At 35.5% G+C, this 19018-nt stretch overlaps 1 protein-coding gene and 1 pseudogene across 1 annotated transcript in view; one reads left to right on the top strand and one right to left on the bottom strand.

Annotated features, from left to right (window-relative positions):
- The first annotated feature begins 11 nt into the window (after positions 1 to 11).
- NSL1 (NSL1 component of MIS12 kinetochore complex) overlaps positions 12 to 19018 on the top strand; it is a 35076-nt gene continuing 16069 nt past the window's right edge. Inside the window, exons 1-4 of the mRNA XM_019428766.2 lie at positions 12 to 294; positions 3733 to 3808; positions 7763 to 7893; positions 9470 to 9524. Of these exons, the coding sequence (XP_019284311.1) occupies positions 61 to 294; positions 3733 to 3808; positions 7763 to 7893; positions 9470 to 9524 (496 nt within the window). The 5' untranslated portion in view covers positions 12 to 60. The remainder of the gene's footprint in view (positions 295 to 3732; positions 3809 to 7762; positions 7894 to 9469; positions 9525 to 19018) is intronic.
- On the bottom strand, positions 8894 to 8989 carry LOC128778919 (U6 spliceosomal RNA; annotated as a pseudogene).

The raw sequence follows: 19018 nt of genomic DNA, 5'->3' as shown, positions 1-19018 counted from the left end.
CCCCAGTGAGACCCCGCCCTTCCGCTCCCAGAGTTCCCGCCCGCGATTCAAACAGGAGAAATGGCGCGGGCGTCTGTGTTGGTGGTCCCTTCTCCTCCGAGGGACGTGGAGACAGTGGCCGGGGCGGACGACGGGGCATCGGTCGCCGCCACCTCCCGAGAGGACTTCCGGGTGCGCTGCACCTCGAAGCGGGCCGTGACGGAAATGCTAGAACTGTGCGGCCGCGTCGTGGAAAAGCTGGGGGACGCGCTGCCAGAGGAGATTCGGGAGCCTGCGCTGCGAGATGTGCAGTGGGTACGGGCCCAGTAGCCATCTCTTGTTTTATCATTCCCTTGACCCGCACCGTCTGAGGGCTCAGAAGGGGCCTACGCCGGGCTTCGCAAAGTTAGCGGTGCCGCCCGCTCGCGTAGAAGCGGCCCGAGAAACGCAAGGGGACGAGATAGATGCTAGTGTCAGCCGGGTATCGTTAATCGCTTAGGGCCGGCGCTGTCCAGTAGAAAAATACGAGGAGCTATGTATGTAACTTGAAATTAAAGGAAGGAAAAATAGGTGAAATTAACTTTAATGATATGTTTCATTTAGCGCGCTCTGTCTGTATCCAAGATACCGTTTTAACTTGTGATAATAGAAAATGAACGAGAAATTTCATATTCTTTTGGTAGTACTAAACTTTCCAAATCTGGTGTCTTACATTTAAAGCTCATCTCCTTTCGGACTAGCCACATTTTAAGGCCTCAATAACCACAAAGTGGCAGATGGCTCCCCTATTGGACAGTGCAGACATAGACTCCTGGAAAGGGTAATCCTGGAAATCAGTCAGTCACTAAACTAGGTCTTTCCATTTCCCTGTTTCAGAACTTCATGTAAAGTCCGGGAAAACATTTTCTCTGTAAAGTCTAAAGTAGATAAGGAAGGGGTCTTGATTATAAACTTCAGTGGCCCTCAAAACATTTCCCCTTCCTTTCTCATATTTTGCAAAGCCCTGAAGAAGCTTTTTTTGGGGGGGGGGGGGAAAGACACAACAGATAGAGGGATTGATACCACCTGTCTTCAGGAAGCACACAGTCTATCTGTTGGGGGGAAAAAGTTCAAAAACTCATTCACACTCTGTGAATGACCACAGTGCAAAAAATTAAAAAAAAAAAAAAAAGGTTAAATGGAAGAAGGAAGGAACAGTGCCTGGGTAGTGATTCTGTGTTCCAGTTTTGTGTAGAGTAATTCTGCTACTACCTGCTTGCAAGCAAGGGAACAATAATAGAGACATACCTCAGGACCTTTTTAGTAGTTTTTGGGGAAAGACTGTTTCATTGCATAATGATCTTAGAATTTGTCCCTTTCTAGGAAGTGCTAATGTACTTAGAACATTTACTTTACAGAAAAAAAGGAGCTTGGCTTAACCTATCATACCTTATTTAACGGATGATTAAGTGAATTAGAAGATAAAGATTTGAAGACTTAAACTACCAAGGAATTTATTGTGTTTTATATTAAGAGCAGGTAAAAGGCAGAGGCTTAAGTATGCTGACATATCTCTTTAGCTAAAACCACATAATGTAGTAATGGAAATTCGAAAAAAAAATTGGATTGGGGCAACCAGGTAGCTGTCAGTCAAGCTTCTGACACTTGCTTTCTGCTCCTGTCACAATTTCAGGGCTTGCAAGTTCGAACACTGCACCAGGCCCTGTGCTGACAATGCAGACCCTGCTTGGGATTCTCTTTCTCCCTCTCTCTGTCCCTCCCTCGCTTACACTCTCTCTCTCAAATAAACTTTAAAAAAGATTAGATTGATATGATTTTGCAGTGAAATGTATCACAGTTTGTGTTCTGAGATAATCTTTGAATGACCATGTATAAAGTAAGGATTTTAATTTATAAAATCTTTAAAGTGTATTTAACCCATAATTATCAGTCATTATTTGATTTATGCTTATTTTTACTCATACAAAATGTGTAAAATACATTCTCATAGTAACAAACAGCATAAAACAAAAGTCTGAATTCCTCTCCCCTATCCCTCTTCCTTCCTGGAAGTAACTTACTATTATGGAAGGCCTGGAGGGTGTAATCCTTCTATACTGCCCCCCCCCTTTTTTTGTTAATATTTGTTTACTTTTGAGAGAGGGAGAGAGAGAATCCCAGCAGGCTCCACACTTTGGGCACAGAGCTCTTTGGGGTCTGGATCTCACAATGGTGGAATCATGATCTGGCTCCAAATCAGGAGGCAGACGCTTAACTGACTGAGCCACCCAGGCACCCCGTCTGTACCTTTTTATGGTTTTACATCTCTCTCTCTCTCTGTTGTTTTAGTTTTTTGTTTTTTACGTTAATAGTGTCATGCTAATGTAGCAGGTTAGCTTTTTTTTTTTTCTATCAAATATGTCTTTATTATTTGGCAATGGTTTTTAGAGATATACTTCATTCTTTTTAAGTGTTGCATGATATGGATATAGTATATTTAACCATTTTCCAAATTGTGATTTAGATTTTATTTTCCCCTCAATGTTTCACAATTTCAAATAGTGCTTTAATAAATATTTCTAATGCATTTTTTATGTTTTTTGGGAATAGTTCTTTAGGATACTTTGCTAGAAGTGAAATTGTTAGGTAATAGGGAGTGTGCATTTAAAATTTTAATGGTACTATCAAATTCCTTTAGTCCTTTATTTTTTAATGTACACATTTTTAACCTTAGAAAAAACAGACTAGTACAGTGGACACCCTTGTATCCATCACCAAATTTAACAGTTACCAAAATCTTGTTCCACTTCCTATTTTATTTATTTATTTTTTAAGTAGTTTCCACACCCAAAGTGGGGCTGGAACTCACAACCCTGAGATCAGGAGTCACATGCTCTATAGTCACATGAGCCAGCCAGGTGCCCCATTACACTTCCTATTTTATTTTACTTTTTATTATTTAAAAAAAATTGTTTTTTAAGTTTATTTATTTATTTTGAGAGGGGAATATCAGCAGGGGCTGAGAGAGAATCCAAGCAGGCTCTGCACGGTCAGCAAGGAGCCCGATGGGCTCAAACTCACAAACTGCAAGATCATGACCTGAGTGGAAATCAAGAGTCAACTGACTGAGCCACCCAGGTGCCCCTACACTTCCTATTTTATTTTATTTTTGTATATTTGTTTTTAAATGTTTATTTATTTTGAGAGAAAGAGAGAGCATGTGTGCAAGCATGAGAGGGATAGGGAAAGAGGGGGGCAGAGGATCCAAAGCAGGCTGTGTGCTGACAGTAGAGAGCCTGACATGGGGCTCTAACTCACCAATTGTGAGATCTTGACCCTAGTCAAAGTCAGATGCTCAACCAACTGGCCACCCAGGTGCCTCTACACTTCCTAATTTAAAGCAAACTCCAGATCTCATGCCATTTCATCTCTGTATATCTCAGTGTACATCTCTAAAAATAGAGTCCTTTATGAAATAGAAATTAATTTCACTATCTTTTAAGCATTTCTTCCCTGTTGTTAACACCGACGCTCATTTAGCAGCGTATGTAGGTAGTGCTTATACCTTTGAGATTCAACTGACTCTAAATCAGAGTTAAAATGTAGAAAGAATCAATGACTGATGGAATAGTACTTAATTGAAAAGAATATACTAATAAGCTAATCTACTTTTCTTGATATTATTTACAAATCTGAAATTCTTATTTTGAAAAATGTTTTAATTCAATATTTAAAGTTATTTTTAGTGACTTGAGTATTGTGAATTTATTTCAGACCTTTGAATCAGCTGTGCAAGAGAATGTCAGCATTAATGGGCAAGCATGGCAGGAAGCTTCAGATAGTTTTATGGGTATGTGTATTAACTTCTTCCTTGTGTCATTTCTGAGTTATTTTTGTAGCTAACTTTATTTCAGATGCTAATTTTAATCCCCATTTTCAGTGTCCCATTTAAAAAATTTCCTTCACTAGGGGGATGGGGGAAGGAAATGAATCTAAAAGACTATGGAAGCCATAAATCTGAAGCAAACAATACAGTAGGTACCTTGATTCTATATATATGCTATCTGGCATTCTCAACAAGAATCTGATTAATCTTTGAAAGTACCCTTGTTAGTAGTTTACTGGAAAATACTGTACGACTATCTCCAGACAAAAAAAAACAGGCCCAGAGAATTTCTGTGATTAAGACCTTATAAATCAAGTTGTAGTTTTACAGGCGATCCTTAGAGTAGATAGTGAAGGACCCTTAGAAGTATGAAGTTAAATTACAAGAGTACCATGTAAAGTATGAGGTAAATATATGGAGAAACCTCCTTAAAGACAGATTATTTTCTTCAAAGAAGATTTGATTGTACTAATGATTTTGACGTATCTGAAGAAATCAAAGTTTTAATAGAAAGTGCTCAGTGTAGGAAGGACAAAATTAGTAGAAAAGGAATGATCTATGTGGGAAGAGAGGCAGAATTTTCCAACAATGTCTGAGAGAAGGACTACCCTGACAAGAGGGTCAGAGTGTCTTGTCTTTCCCCATAGTGATGTTAGAGATGCTGACCAGCATAACTTGGTATCACTGCTTGATATCACTTGATCCAGTTATACTCTTGAGCTGATTGCAAGCCCATCAAGTAACCTCTGTGGTTATAATTTTTCTTCTCAACGTTAAGATAATACTTTGCCCAGAAAATTTCATGTCTAATCCTTGGGATTATTATAGTTATCTCCTCAGAGTCACCGATGTTCACTTTCTGGTTTATATGTTAAAATGGTAAAAGCAGTAACATTAGATTTCTCAAATATCAGAGTGATTGCCAGTTAGTAGGGGAGAGGAGGTGTATCACAATCACCTAAGAGAATTTTCAAACTACACAGCCTTTACTGTATCTTTATCTGACTCTTGTTCTGTGAAGTCACTTTGGAATTGCTTTATTGTTTGCTCCAGGCTGCCTTTAGCAATATGATTCATCAATTTATAGATTAAGATATGTATTTTCTAATAAATTGGCAGCCTAACTAGAGTATGATTATTCTTTGTTCCTTTTCCTCCTTATAACTGTGAGGGGAAATAGTTGAGAATACTACAATTTTACCTTCTTTCATGGGCACTTGATAACACCAGGCATTATACCAAATTCTAGGTCGTAGATGAGAATACCTGGTCCTTACCATTTAGGAATTCATTGTTAATGGAAGGAAATGGACGAAGAATTACTATACTGTTTGGGAAGGGGGAGAAGACCTAACAGAGTGGATTGTTATTAAATTAAATGCATTTAATAAATGACAGCATGCTGGATGAAAAGGAGGAAGGACATTTGAAGCAAAGAAAACAGCATACGCAAAGGCACAAAGGAGTGATATGTTTGGAAAATACCAAAAATGAATTGGGGAAACTAATGGCAGATGTGGCCAGATAGATAAATTTGGGCCATATCACAAAGAGCCCTGAGAGTTTGCTGAGAAATTTGCATTTTATCCTGTAGGAAATGGAAAACCAGTGGAGATTTTTAAAGTAGAATTTACATGAAAAGCTTTGTGTTTTAGAAAGCTACCTGCCCGCTGTGTAGGGGTTGGATTGGAGAAGAGAGAAATTCAAGGCAGGCTGATCTTAGGGAAGTTATTACAGTAGTACAGTAAAAGGTGGTGAAGACTTGCCCTAAGTAGGAAAGGAGAGAAAAGGGTTCAAGGGATATTCAGCAGATAGAATTAAAAGGATTTGTATCTGATCTAAGACACAGAAGCAGTAAGTAAATTTCACAAAGGAGAGGGGTTTTTTGTCTGTTTTGTTCGCGGGGATCATTTTAGAAATGAGTGGAGAAATGAAAGAATGAATGAATATACAAGTGAAATCAACCTTCTCGTTTCCTCTGTAACTACCCTGAAAGGACTTGATTTTAGGTTTGACCAGGTACATTTAAGAATTAAAGTGTAAGTTCCTTGAGAGCAGGGGCTATATTTATTTTTCTTATCACTATATTTCCAACACTTAGCTTGGCACATAGTAGGTACCTAGTAAATACTTGTTACATTGGGTGACAAAATCCTCCCTCCTCAAATTGTTTATACATTTCAGTTTTGTAGCTTTATCATTAGGTGGCGCTGAGAAACCACTTTCCTCCTACATACAAGATTTAGCTGGGGGACTTTTTTTTAACTGTGAAATAGTACTTTATTATTTCAGGCTAATGATTGAACTTTTTAAGTGGATAAATTAAAATTTAGGGAGGGCTGCCCACTTAAGTGAGTATTCAAAGTAAGCAATGGCTGATTTTCTCATAATACTCTCAAAAGAAGTAATTTAGTTGGACTTAATGAGTATTTGTTACATGAATGAGAGATACCTGATATTGGTCATTAATCTTTACCCAGTATGTATATATATGCTGATATATATCAACAATGTTTGGAAATGTTTCCAAAAATATGTATATTACTATTTCAGACTTCTTAAGGAAGTTTCTACTCAATAAAATAGATACATTTCCAGCATAGACTTTGATACAGCAGAACACATGTGCTGTGAGGCCAGTTAAGCCAATGGCCTAGCTCTTTAGTATTTTTAACTACTTATTCTTTAAGATGATTTTCAAAATAAGGTTGATGTACCATCTGCATTCATTTCATCCGGGGTGTCTAATTTTGGGGCTCCATTTCAGAGGCCTTTGTTGAATCAAAATTTCTGTACTTCTTTTTTTTTTTTTTTTTTTTTTTTTTTTTAATTTTTTTTTTTTAACCTTTATTCATTTTTGAGACAGAGAGAGACAGAGCATGAACAGGGGAGGAGCAGAGAGAGAGGGAGACACAGAATCTGAAACAGGCTCCAGGCTCTGAGCTGTCAGCACAGAGCCCGATGCGGGGCTCGAACTCACGGACCGTGAGATCATGACCTGAGCCGAAGTCGGACGCTTAACCGACCAAGCCACCCAGGCGCCCCAAAATTTCTGTACTTCTGACAAGGTCCCCATGTGATTTTTCATTCTGCTGAAGTTTGAGAGTCACTATTTTAAAACAGGAAAGCAATGGATAACATAGTTTTAGCTAAATCAAAGAAATTCTAAAGTCACTGTGTCTCTTACTTTTTCTTACTATTTATCCAGTTGTGTCTATTTCAGATTTACCAACTCTATGCTACTGTCACAGCTTTGGTGCAGCACACAATAAACTCAAAACATGTTAGGAACTGTGACATTAAATGCCCTTTACAGTCTAGTTCTTTTGTAATTATATCATCCTTCTTTCCTTATGCTTTATCCTGCAGCCATTTAGAACTTTTAGAACAGTTTCCCCAAAACTCTTATGATCTTGCAAATATAGTTTCCTCTGACTAAAATGCTTCTCTCTGTATTTTTTCCTACATTTTTTTTAATCTAATGGATTTACATTTAGATTTCAAGGCTCAGCTCAAATGTTACTTTCTGTTTAAAGTCTTAAATTCCCCAAGCAGAGTTAGTGTTCCATTGTTCTGTGTCTGAATAGCATTTTGTTCATACCTCTGTTGAATTTATCAAGTTGTTTTGTAGTTTCCTGTTTCTTCCAGTGAACTGTGATCCCTTAGAGAGCAGGGATCACGTTATAGTCATCTTTGTATTTTTCTGATTTAGGCCTAGCTTCCCATAGGTGCTCAGTAATTGATTTTTCAATGAGTAAATGAATTAATCACCAAAGTGGGGGCATACATTAACTTACCATATTTGTTTTTCTTAATTATTTTTTGTTTTCTAAATTTAGCTTATCTGTATTACATTACTATATAGACTATAACCAATGTATTTTAAGAAAATTTTTAATATTTTTTCTCTTGAAATAGATTCTGATATCAAAGTACTTGAAGATCAGTTTGATGAAATCATAGTAGATATAGCCACAAAACGTAAGCAGTATCCCAGAAAGATCCTTGAATGTGTCATCAAAACCATAAAAGCAAAACAAGAAATTCTGGTAAGATGATTTATCTTTGAGAGAGTAAATTTTGTGTCATGTCTATTTTACTATAATAAAAAAATTAAAGTATAAGATCTATGTGGCATAAATGACATTTTGTTTTCTTTGCCTTTTCTTCCTCAATTACTACTGTTTGTCTCTTGCAAGATTTTTTCCTATTCTAAGTCATACTAGATTTTAAACACAGCTGGTTTTAAAATAGAATTTGAAGATGAAAGACTGACAATGACTTTACAATTCTGAGACCAAGAAGGCAAAATAAATTTATCTTTTAAGCCTTTTCTTTCTGTGTGTCATTTGTGTTTGCATATTATTTGTGTATGTTTATATATTTTGGAAGACCCTTTAGTTAAACTGATGATGAAGGTTGAGTACCTGTTCATAACACCGAAATTTGCTTTATGAATTGTGTGTAATTTGTTTTGCTCCAAAAGTCATGATGGGACGAGGGTAGGTTTGCTGGGCATGCCATTGCCTCTGGAGTGAGAAATACGTGTTGCTTTAGATTATGTTATACTGTTTGTCATTAATTTTTGAAATTAGCATACTTTCACGTATAAATCTTCTTGTTGCTTTTTTTGTCAGGAATTGTTTTAGACAGTAAAGATGGTTACTTTACCTAAAACTTTTAGTCATTATTCCATGAGAAAAAATATAAGCAGAATTTTTCATTTATTTTCTGCCATAACAGTTCTCAAAGAAATACCCTACTCCATTCCCCCCCACTGCTTTTTAGTGTTTCCTAGGGAAAACATTCAAAATGTATTTACTTTCTCCCTCCCTACTACTACCCTCTTCTTTCCTGGAAAGAAACCTAGTAATCAGTATTGCATAAAAGAGAGAAAGTTAGCAGGCCTGGGTGAAATGGAAGTTTAAAAACTGATGAAAAATGGATGGATGGGGTAAGGATACTAAAGACAGCTCTTTTAGAAAACATTTTTGTCTCCTGCTGGCTTTGGACAGGAGTAAGGCGGAACATTTTCCTTTTTCTTTTTGCTGAATTGTGGATCCTGTTCCGTGTCATCCTTGTGCAAGGGCCGTGCTAGTTTTCTGTACTGTTCCAGTTTTAGTATATGTGCTGCCGAAGCCAGCAGGTGGGTCCTGTTTCTGTACTTCCGCTCTTAGCAGTCCCAGCGTATCAAAAGGTGTGTAGGCTTTAGTGTGCTGACATGGTAGCGTGAAACAGAGTTGCTGTGGACGTAGGAGCTCTGAGTCCCAGACGCCTTAAAAGGAACTTTTGAAAAACAGTCTGTACGTAATTTGGAGACTACCTTGTCCTTTAAATTCAAAATCCAGTCTCTGTGCCTTTAATTTGCTTGTTCGCTTTTCTTCAGCGTTTTTAATGGTGCTATTTCTTAGTGTACGCAGTAGGTGGCACTACTGTAAAAGACTTAGTTTGTAATTCAGACTCACTTTGAACTTTTCGCCTCTCCAGCACATTTCAGCATCTCTCCCCGCCTCCAAAAAAAAGAAGGATTCTACTGACTAATAGTATATGTGCTTACATTAGCTGAAGGAAATGTTTATATGAAGGATTAAACGATTAAATCTGTTTAATTTATATTGTGTTTAGAAGCAGTACCACCCTGTTGTACATCCATTGGACCTAAAATATGACCCTGATCCAGGTGAGTCAGTGTTCATTTGTGGTACAAGTGAAGCATCGCTTGTAATTTTTATGAGTCCCTGATACTCTTTTAAAGGTGTCAGCGTGAAGGGTATCTTCCCTTTGATGCTCTCACTACCAGTCATTTGTGTTTAGCTCTTCACCTAAGATTATGAAAACTTGCTCCAAACATACTGACTCAGGATCTCCAGGAGTATCTGAATTTGTGTCTGAATTTGTATAAAGCTCTCCCTTGACCTAGACTATTATAAAACCTTTTCAATCTCTAACTTCTATTGTAATACCCTCCCATTTCTAGCTGCTACTGTACTATCCATTCTTTGAATTACAGCTAAAGTTATACTATTAGAGTTTCGTAGTGTCACTTCCCACGGTGATAACCATCATTGGTTTCTCATCATTTACAAAATAAAATCCAATAAAAATCTAATGTTGAACTTAAGAGATATGCATACTTGATATACCTTTGAACTCAACTCTGTTTCCATTTAGATGCATCCTTTAAAACACAGAGAAATAAAATTGATACAAATTTATGTAAATTTAGCAATAGAATTTGCATTGCTAAACATGTGGATCTATATATTTTTTTAAATGCTCTATTCTTACATTTAAAAATTTGAAAAGATTTTCCTAAGAGACCTTTTGGTATTTTCCTTTGGCACTCAGAAGTACCATTTCTGAACTATTAGAAAAACAGTTAAGACCTTGATTTATTTGTATGGGCTATTTATACTTACGGCTTTGAGTAGTTAATCTTTGTCAAATTGTGCACTACTTTCTAACATGTCCCCTACCGCTCCTAAACCTCCTAAAGCCAATGAGATAAACCAAGAAGGGGATGTACAAGTGTAAAGATACTCTGAAGTTTGTTAAAATCACAGCATTCACTGTGTTTGACAAATAAAAATTAACCTGGGACCTAATGCTTAATTGTCATGCTCACTAAAAAGGGGAAGTTGCCAAAATGCAGTGGTTGACATATGCTTGTTTTGAACAACATAAAAATAGTAATTGATACTTGTGGTATCATAATTACCCAAGTATTACTTTTTTTTTTTTTAATGTAAACTCTGTGCTTAACATGGGGCTCAAACTTAGACCCCAAGATCAGGAGTCACATGTTCTACTGACTGAGCCCCCCAAGTATTACTTTTTAGATATAGTTAATTTTCCTCTGAAGAAATTTCCAACCTTTTATCTTAAGAGGGAAAACAAATTTACTTAAATGATCTTTTGAAGGTCTATGTGATTTTATTCCTACCATTCCAGTTATGTAGTAATAGTGGAAAATATCCTCTGTATCATATGATTCTGACTTCAGAATTAAGCAGAGGAATAATTAGAATCTGTGTTTTGGATAAATTTTGAGATTTTGTCATTCTACATTTTCATAATGTTTATAAACTTAGAATAGCATAAGTTCTTTAAGCATAGCAGAATTAACTTACAGTTTTATTAACTGTATATTTTGGGGCAAGTCCCTTGATTTCTTTAACCTCAGTTTCTTTATGGTGAGTTCTGCATTTGGAGCCTGATGCTTTAGGTGTTAATCCCAGCTCTGTCACTAAATATTATAGCATTGTTCTGCCTATATTATAGCATTGTTCTGCCTACTTATTGAGGTTGTATTACCAATCACAAGAGATGAGGAGTTCTATAATATAGAACTAAAATACATAAGTACAAGTTTGTAAAGAAATACGATATAATAATAACCTTATTATAAATCCCATCATTTATAGTGGCATACCTTATGATACTGTGTAGCTTATAATACATCAAACTGGTAAAATCATGCAAAATTAATTAAAATGGCTTAGCAGGAAAATAGAAAGCATAAATTTGTATAGAACCTAAAAGTCTGAATAAGCTTCATGGGAAAACTTTTATGGGAACTTCTTGAAAGTTTTTTTCTTTTTGTTAGAGTATTAAATGATACTAAATTTATTTGAAAGCTGACTTTTTTTTTTAAAGTTTATTTATTTTGAGAGAGAGAATGTGAGTAGGGGAAGGGCAGAGAAAGGGAGAGAAGGGGAAAATCCCAAGCAGACTCTGTACTGTCAGTACAGAGCCTGATGCAGGGCTCAAACTCACAAACTAAGAGATATGACCTGAGCCAAACTTGACAGTCGGACCCTTAACTGACTGAGCCACCCAAATACCCTGGGAAGAGTTGATTTTTTAAAAATTCTTGAAATATTTCAAACATATAGAAAATATGGAATATAACATAACGAACATCTTTGTTGCTACCACCCATATTTAAGGGCTGTTCACATTTTTGCCAAATTTGTTTCAGACCTTTTTAGAAACTAAAAGCTATGGATATAGTTGAAATGTTCTCTTTACTCCCTCATCATCCTATCCTGCCTTCCTCTTACTTTAGAAGTAATCACTATCTTCATGCTGAGTGGCTCTTTCCTATCTGTATTTTTATGCTTTTACTTTATGGATGTGTAACCATAAATAATATGTGGCATTTGTTTTTAAATTTTTATATAAATTATATCATACTGATCATATTCTGTAACTTTTCCCCTCTTGACATTGTACATATTCTTGCCCATATTTTGCTAATAATTGTTACTGTAAAGCCTTCTATATGTGTGTGTATATATATATATATGTATATGTATATATATTATATGTATATGTATATTTGTATATCTGATATATACATATATACACATATACACATATTTAAAATTTTTTTTTGCCAATTTGATAGGCATTCAATAGTAAAGGTTGAGTATACTTTCTTATGTTTCCTACAGTTTCTTCTGTGAGTTGCCTCTATTTATATTCTTTGCCCATTTTTCTGTTGAGTTGTTTGAGCTTTTCTTATTCACTTCTAAGAGTCATACATACAGACACATATCCATACACATGTACACATATTCTGGATTGTTTGGTTATAAACACTGTAAATACTTGCTCTCAATTTTTGGCTTGTCTTTCAACTTTATTTATAATGACCTTATATGTAAATTTTAATGTAATCAGATTTACCAGGTTTTTCCCCTTATAATTTGTTCTTTGAGTGTCTTTAAGAAATCCTCTACCCAAGTGACATAAAGGTCCTTTGATATTTATTGTTTCGCTTATCAAGTTTAGGTCTTGTATCCATCTGAATTTTTTTTTTTAGGAAGGAATTTAATTCTGATAGCCAGTTGTCCCAGCATCATTTATTGAATAATAGTTCCCCCCACCCCATCTTTTCTCCACTGCTTTGTAATGTCACACTCTAATATGCTAAGTTTCCATATATTTGGGGTTCTTTTCTGGACCCTTTTTTTTTTTTTTTTTAGAGAGAGAGTGTGTGTGCAAGCAGGGGAGAGGCAGAGAGAGAGAGAGAGAGAGAGGGAGAGAGAGAGAATCCCAAGCAGACTCCATGCTCAGTTCACAGAACCCAACATGGGGCTCAAACTCACGAACCGTGAGATCATGACCTGAACTGAAATCAAGAGTTGATAACTGGTAACATTTTGGGATTACATATTATAATTGAATATTGCTAATGTTTAAGAACACCATTGATTTTTATTGTTGAACTCTTATTAGTTCTAATGGTTTATCTAGTTCTAATTAGATTTTTTAAAATGTAGATAATCGTACCATTTGCAAGTAATGATGAGTTTTGTCTTTTTCCTGCACATCTTTTTTTGTCTTATTACATTGATTAGAATCTCCAGTATAATGGTGACTAGTAGCAGTGATAGTGGTCATAATATTTTAAAATTATGAATCAGTGTATAATTTTATTGAATACTTTTTTGCCCCAACTGAGATCATATATTTGTTAACTAACTTTATTGCAGGATAATTTACATATAATAAAGTACGTCAATTTTATGCATACAGTTTGAGTTGTGACAAATATATACAACTATGTAACTATTACCACAATTCAGATCTAGAACATTTTCTGCCACTCATAAAGTTCCCTTGTGCCCTTAGAGCGTATGCTTTTTGTCTCTAACTCTGTTAATATGGTAAATAAACATTGACAGATTTTTCTGTTGGTTATCTTTGCATTTATAGGGAAAACCCCATTTAGTAATATATTTTTTCTTTCATACACTGTGGAATTAAGTTTGCATATACTTTATACTTACACTTTGTTTAATATATTTACCTCTAGTATATTTGCATCTGTAGTCACCCACACAAAATGAACATGTGCTGTTTAAAACATGCTATTCTGGGGCACCTGGGTGGCTCAGTCCATTAAGCATCTGGCTCTGGATTTTGATTCAGGTTATGATCTCACGGTTGGTGAGTTCGAGCCCTGAGTTGGGTTCTGGGTTCTGCAGCGTGGAGTCCGCTTGGGATACTCTCTCTCTCACTTTCTATCTCTCTGACCCTCTCCCAGCCATGCCCTCACATCCTCTCTCTCTCTCAAAAATAAGTAAATTAACTTAAAAACAAAACATGCTATCCTTTTCTAATGTTGTCATCAAGGTTACACTGCCCTCATAAAACAGTTTGTAAACATAGAGGTTATTTGCTCTTTGAAAAGTTGATAAGATTCATCTATAAAACTGTGAGCCTAGTGGGTGGTTGGGTGCTATTTGACTTAGCCATTGGCTAGGTATTCTAACCATTAATATACTTAATGATTATTTATTTCTTCAGTTTTTTTTTTCTTGAATTGATTTTGGTAATACTTGTTTGGAAAATATTTTGGTAGTATTTGTTTCATCCATGTGCTTAGTCTGTTGGTGTGAAATTGTATATACTAGCTGCTTCTATTTGAAAAATCTCCTCTGCGTATGATTATTTTCTTTCTTAACATTGATTATGCTTTCTCTTTTTTCGTAATATCTTGCTTTAGGTTTTGTTTGTTTTTACAGTCTTTTCAAAAGTCACCTTTTAGTCTGTCTTTTTTTTTTTTTTTTTTTTTTTTTAAGTTTTCTGGTTCCTTGAATTCTGATCTTATCTTTAGTATGGTCTTCCTGCTTTCTTGAGTTTTCTCTGTAATTTATAGCTTCTTGAGTTGAACACTTTGTTTGAGAGTTATTTTTCAATAAATACATTGAAGGCTGCTAAGTCCTGCTTTAGCCATATTTCCAAGTCTTGACATGTCTAGCTCTGAGTACTTTTTAGTTTGCAAATATAGGTGTTTTCTTTGACTACTTTCTTTCTCTCTCTCTCTCTCTCTCTCTCTCTCTCTCTTTTGCCTTCTATCATGTTGGTAGAATTTTCTTTATTCTTTTTTTTTCTGGTTTGGAAGCTATATGCTGTGTTTCTTTTCTTTTAGTGTTACCTATAAAATTTTAGCACACTAGAATTCTAAAATTATCTAACATAGTGTGGAGTTCTTCGTTATTTCAAGTCCCCTTCTGTACAAGACAAGGACCTTATTACACTTTACCCACTGAAAAAGCACACCTCTTCCTCAATGTTTTTCTTTGTGTCTAGAATGTTAGTTTTTCTTCTATTAAAAAACAGTTTACTCATTACTACTTTTCTGCACTCAAGGATTAAATTTATCAACAAAATTTTCCAAATTCTGTGATTACTATTTCTTGAATTTCATGACCTTCCTTCTAGGTTCACTATCCTTGCTGATGTGCTTCTTTAGGTATTTAAGTAAAAGTCTGAGGGTGGTAGACTCTCTTAGTTTTGTGGGTTTTTTTTAATGTTTATTTTTCAGAGAGAGGGAGAGCGTGCACATGCAGAGAAGGGGCAGAGGGGAACAGAGGATCCAAAGCAGGCTCTGTGCTGACAGTAGTGAACCCAATGCGGGGCTGAGCCGATGTTGGACCCTTAACCAACTGAGCCACCCACACATCCTGACTCTCTTAGTTTTTACTTCATCCTAGCTCTTGAATTGTATTGTACTTACTTTCATTTACCATAGGGAATATATTACATCCTTATCTTTGGCACTCATGTTTTGGATGGCTTTATTGAGATATAATTTATATATTACACATTTACACATTTATTTATTTATTTATTTATTTAATTTTTAAAAAAGATTTTATTTTTTTCTTCAAGTTTTTATTTAAGTTCCAGTTAGTTAACATACAGTATATTATTAGTTTCATGTATAGAGTTTAGTGATTCATCACTTACACCCATTATTTTATTTTTAAGTAAGCTCTACACCCAGTGTGGGGCTCAAACTTAGCAGCCCCAAAATCAAGTCTCATGCTTGATGGACTGAGGCAACCAGGTACCCCTCAATTTACATTTAAAGTGTACAGCTCGATGGCTTTAAGAGTTATACAACCGGGGTGCCTGGGTGGCTCAGTCAGTGAAGTGTCCGACTTCAGCTCAGGTCATGATCTCAGTCCATGAGTTCGAGCCCTGCGTCGGGCTCTGTGCTGACAGCTCAGAGCCTGGAGCCTGCTTCAGATTCTGTGTCTCCCTCTCTCTCTGCCCCTCCCCTGCTCATGCTCTGTCTCTCTCTGTCTCAAAAATAAATAAAAACATTAAAAAAAAATTATACAACCATCACCAAAATCAATTTTTTTTAAATTTTATTTTAAATTTTTTTAAATTTACAACCAAATTAGTTAGCATATAGTGTGACAATGATTTCAGGAGTAGATTCCTTGAAGCCCCTTAACCCATTTAGCCCACCCCCCCTCCCACAACCCCTCCAGTAACCCTCAGTTTGTTCTCCATATTTATGAGTCTCTTCTGTTTTGTCCCCCTCCCTGTTTTTATATTATTTTTGTTTCCCTTCCCTTATGTTCATCTGTTTTGTCTCTGAAAGTCCTCATGTGAGTGAAGTCATATGATTTTTGTTTTTCTCTGACTAATTTCACTTAGCATGATACCCTGCAGTTTCATCCACTTAGTTGCAAATGGCAAGATTTCATTCTTTGGTTGCTGAGTAATACTCCATTGTATATATATACCACATCTTCTTTATCCATTCATCCATCGATGGACATTTGGGCTCTTTTCATACTTTGCCTATTTTTGATAGTGCTGCTGTAAACATTGGGGTGCATGTATCCCTTCAAAACAGCACATCTGTATCCCTTGGATAAATGCCTAGTAGTGCAATTGCTGGGTCATAGCGTAGTTCTATTTTTAGTTTTTTGAGGAACCTCCATACTGTTTTCCAGAGTGACTGTACCAGCTTGCATTCCCACCAAAATCAATTTTTAAACATTTTTATCACTTCAGAAAGAAATCCCTAGCCATTCTCTCCATCTCTCATCTCTTTCCCCTGGCCCTAGGTAGTCACCAATCTCTTCTTGTCTCTATAGATTTGACTGTTTTGGACATTTCATATAAATGGAATCATGCAATATGTAGTCCTTTAAGAATGGCTTCTTTCCATTAATATAGTGTTTTCAAAGTCCATCCATGTTGTAGCATGTATCACTACTTCATTTCTTTTTATTGTCAAATAATATTCCCTTTCATGTATATAATTTTTATTTATACATTCATCAGTGTAGGGATTTTTTAAAAAGTTTATTTATTTTGAGAGAGAGGAGGTGGGGTGGGGAGAGAGAAAGGGAGAGAATCACAAGCAGGTTCTGCACTAAGCTTGGCGCAGGGCTTGAACTCACAAACCATGAGATCACGACCTAAGCCAAGGTCAAGAGTCAGACACTTAACTGACTGAGCCACCCAGGCATCCCAAGACTCTTTTTTTTTTTTTTTTTTTTTAATAAGCTCCATGCCCAATGTGGGGCTTGACTCATGGCATCAAGGGTTGCATGCTCTACTGACTGAGCCAGCCAGGCACCCCCAGTATAGAGACATGTCTCTAGTTTTTTTGTTTGTTTGTTTGTTTTTGGCTATTGTGAATAATGCTGCTATGAACATCTGTGTACAAGTTTTGTGTGTATATATACTGTCTTGAGTGTATATAACTAAGAATGGGGTTGCCGATAACTCTGTTTAGCTTTTTAAGGAACTGCTGAGCTATTTTCCAAGGCAGCTGTACCATTCACATTTCTGCCAGGAGCATATGAGGGTTCCACTTTTTCTGCATCCTCACCAAATCTTCTTATGTTTGTCTTTTTGTTTATAACCTTCCTAATAGGTAGAAAGTGATATCTCACTATGATTTTGATACACATTTCTCTGATGATTTTTAATGATGAGCATCTTTTCATGTGCTTTTTGGCCATTTTTTTTTAATCTCCATTGGAGAAATGTCTATTTAAATCCTTTGACCATTTTTAAATTGTGTTATTTATCTTTTTATTGTTGAGTTGTAATTGTTCTTTAATATTCTGGAAACTAGTCCATTATCATATACATGATTTGCAAATACTTTCTCCTATTCTTTGGGTTGTCTTTCACTTTTTTGATGGTATTATTTGCAGTACAAAAGTTTTAAATTTTGGTAAGTCAAATTTATTTTCTTTCTTTTGGTTGCTTACACTTTTGATGTCATATCTCAGAAACCATGGCCTAATATATGGTCGTGAAGATTTATACTTGTGCATTCTTCTAAGAGTTTTATAGTTTTATCTCTTACATTTAAGTCTTTGATCCATTTTGGGTTAATTTTTGTATATGGTGTGAGATGGGAGTCCAACTTCATTCTTTTGTATATGTACGTATAACTGTTTTCAGCACCATTTGTTGAAAAGGCTATTTTTTCACCTAATTGAATGGTATTGGCAACTTTGTTGGAAGTCAGTTAACTGTAATGTGCAAGTTTATTTCTGGATTTACAATTCTGTTTCCTTGATCTCTATATCCTTAGGCTGTTTGATTATTAAAGTTTTAATAAAGTTTTGCAGTTAAGTTTTGAAATCAGAGAGTACTTTGATTCTTTTGTTCTTTTTCTCCTTTGTTCTTTTTCAAGATTGTTTGCCTCTCCTGGGTACCTTCAATTTCCATATGAATTTTAGAATCAGTTTGTCAATTTCTGCAAAGAAGCCAGCTGGCGTTGGCATAGGGATTGTGTTGAAATTGTAGGTTAATCTGGGTGTAAGGCTATCTTAATATTAAGTTTTCCAATCCACGAACAAAAAAATGTCTTTCCATTTATTTAGGTCTTCTTTGATTTTTTTCAACAAAGTTTTCTAGTTTTTAGCACTTCTTTTGTTGCATTTATTCCCAAGTATTTTATCCTTTTGATGCTAATGTAGTTGGAGTTTAAAAAATTTTTATTTTCACTTTGTTCATTGCTTTTATAAAAGAGCGGAATTGATTTTTATTTATTGATCTTGTATATTGCAACATTGTGGAACTCATTTATTCTATTATTTTTTTAGTGGATTCTTTAGAATTTTCTATGTAAAATATTATATCATCTGCAAATAGTGATAGTTTTATTTCTCCTTTTCCAATTTGGGTGCCTGACATTCATTGTTGATGAGAAATCTCCTGAGACTCTAAATGCCATTCTTTTAAAGATGGTCTGTTTTTTCTTTCCTGACTTTTTAGATTTTCTCTGTATTCTTAATGCTCTGCAAGTTTACCACAATGTGTCTAGATGTTTATTTTTATTTATCTAGTGTATTGTTTGGTGTGTATTTTTTCTTATTTTTTTAACATTGTAAA

This window comes from Panthera pardus, unplaced genomic scaffold (genome assembly GCF_024362965.1).
Source record: "Panthera pardus isolate Hobbes unplaced genomic scaffold, ASM2436296v1 HiC_scaffold_21, whole genome shotgun sequence".
Classification (NCBI taxonomy): domain Eukaryota; kingdom Metazoa; phylum Chordata; class Mammalia; order Carnivora; family Felidae; genus Panthera; species Panthera pardus.
This window is presented reverse-complemented; position numbering and strand designations above follow the sequence as displayed.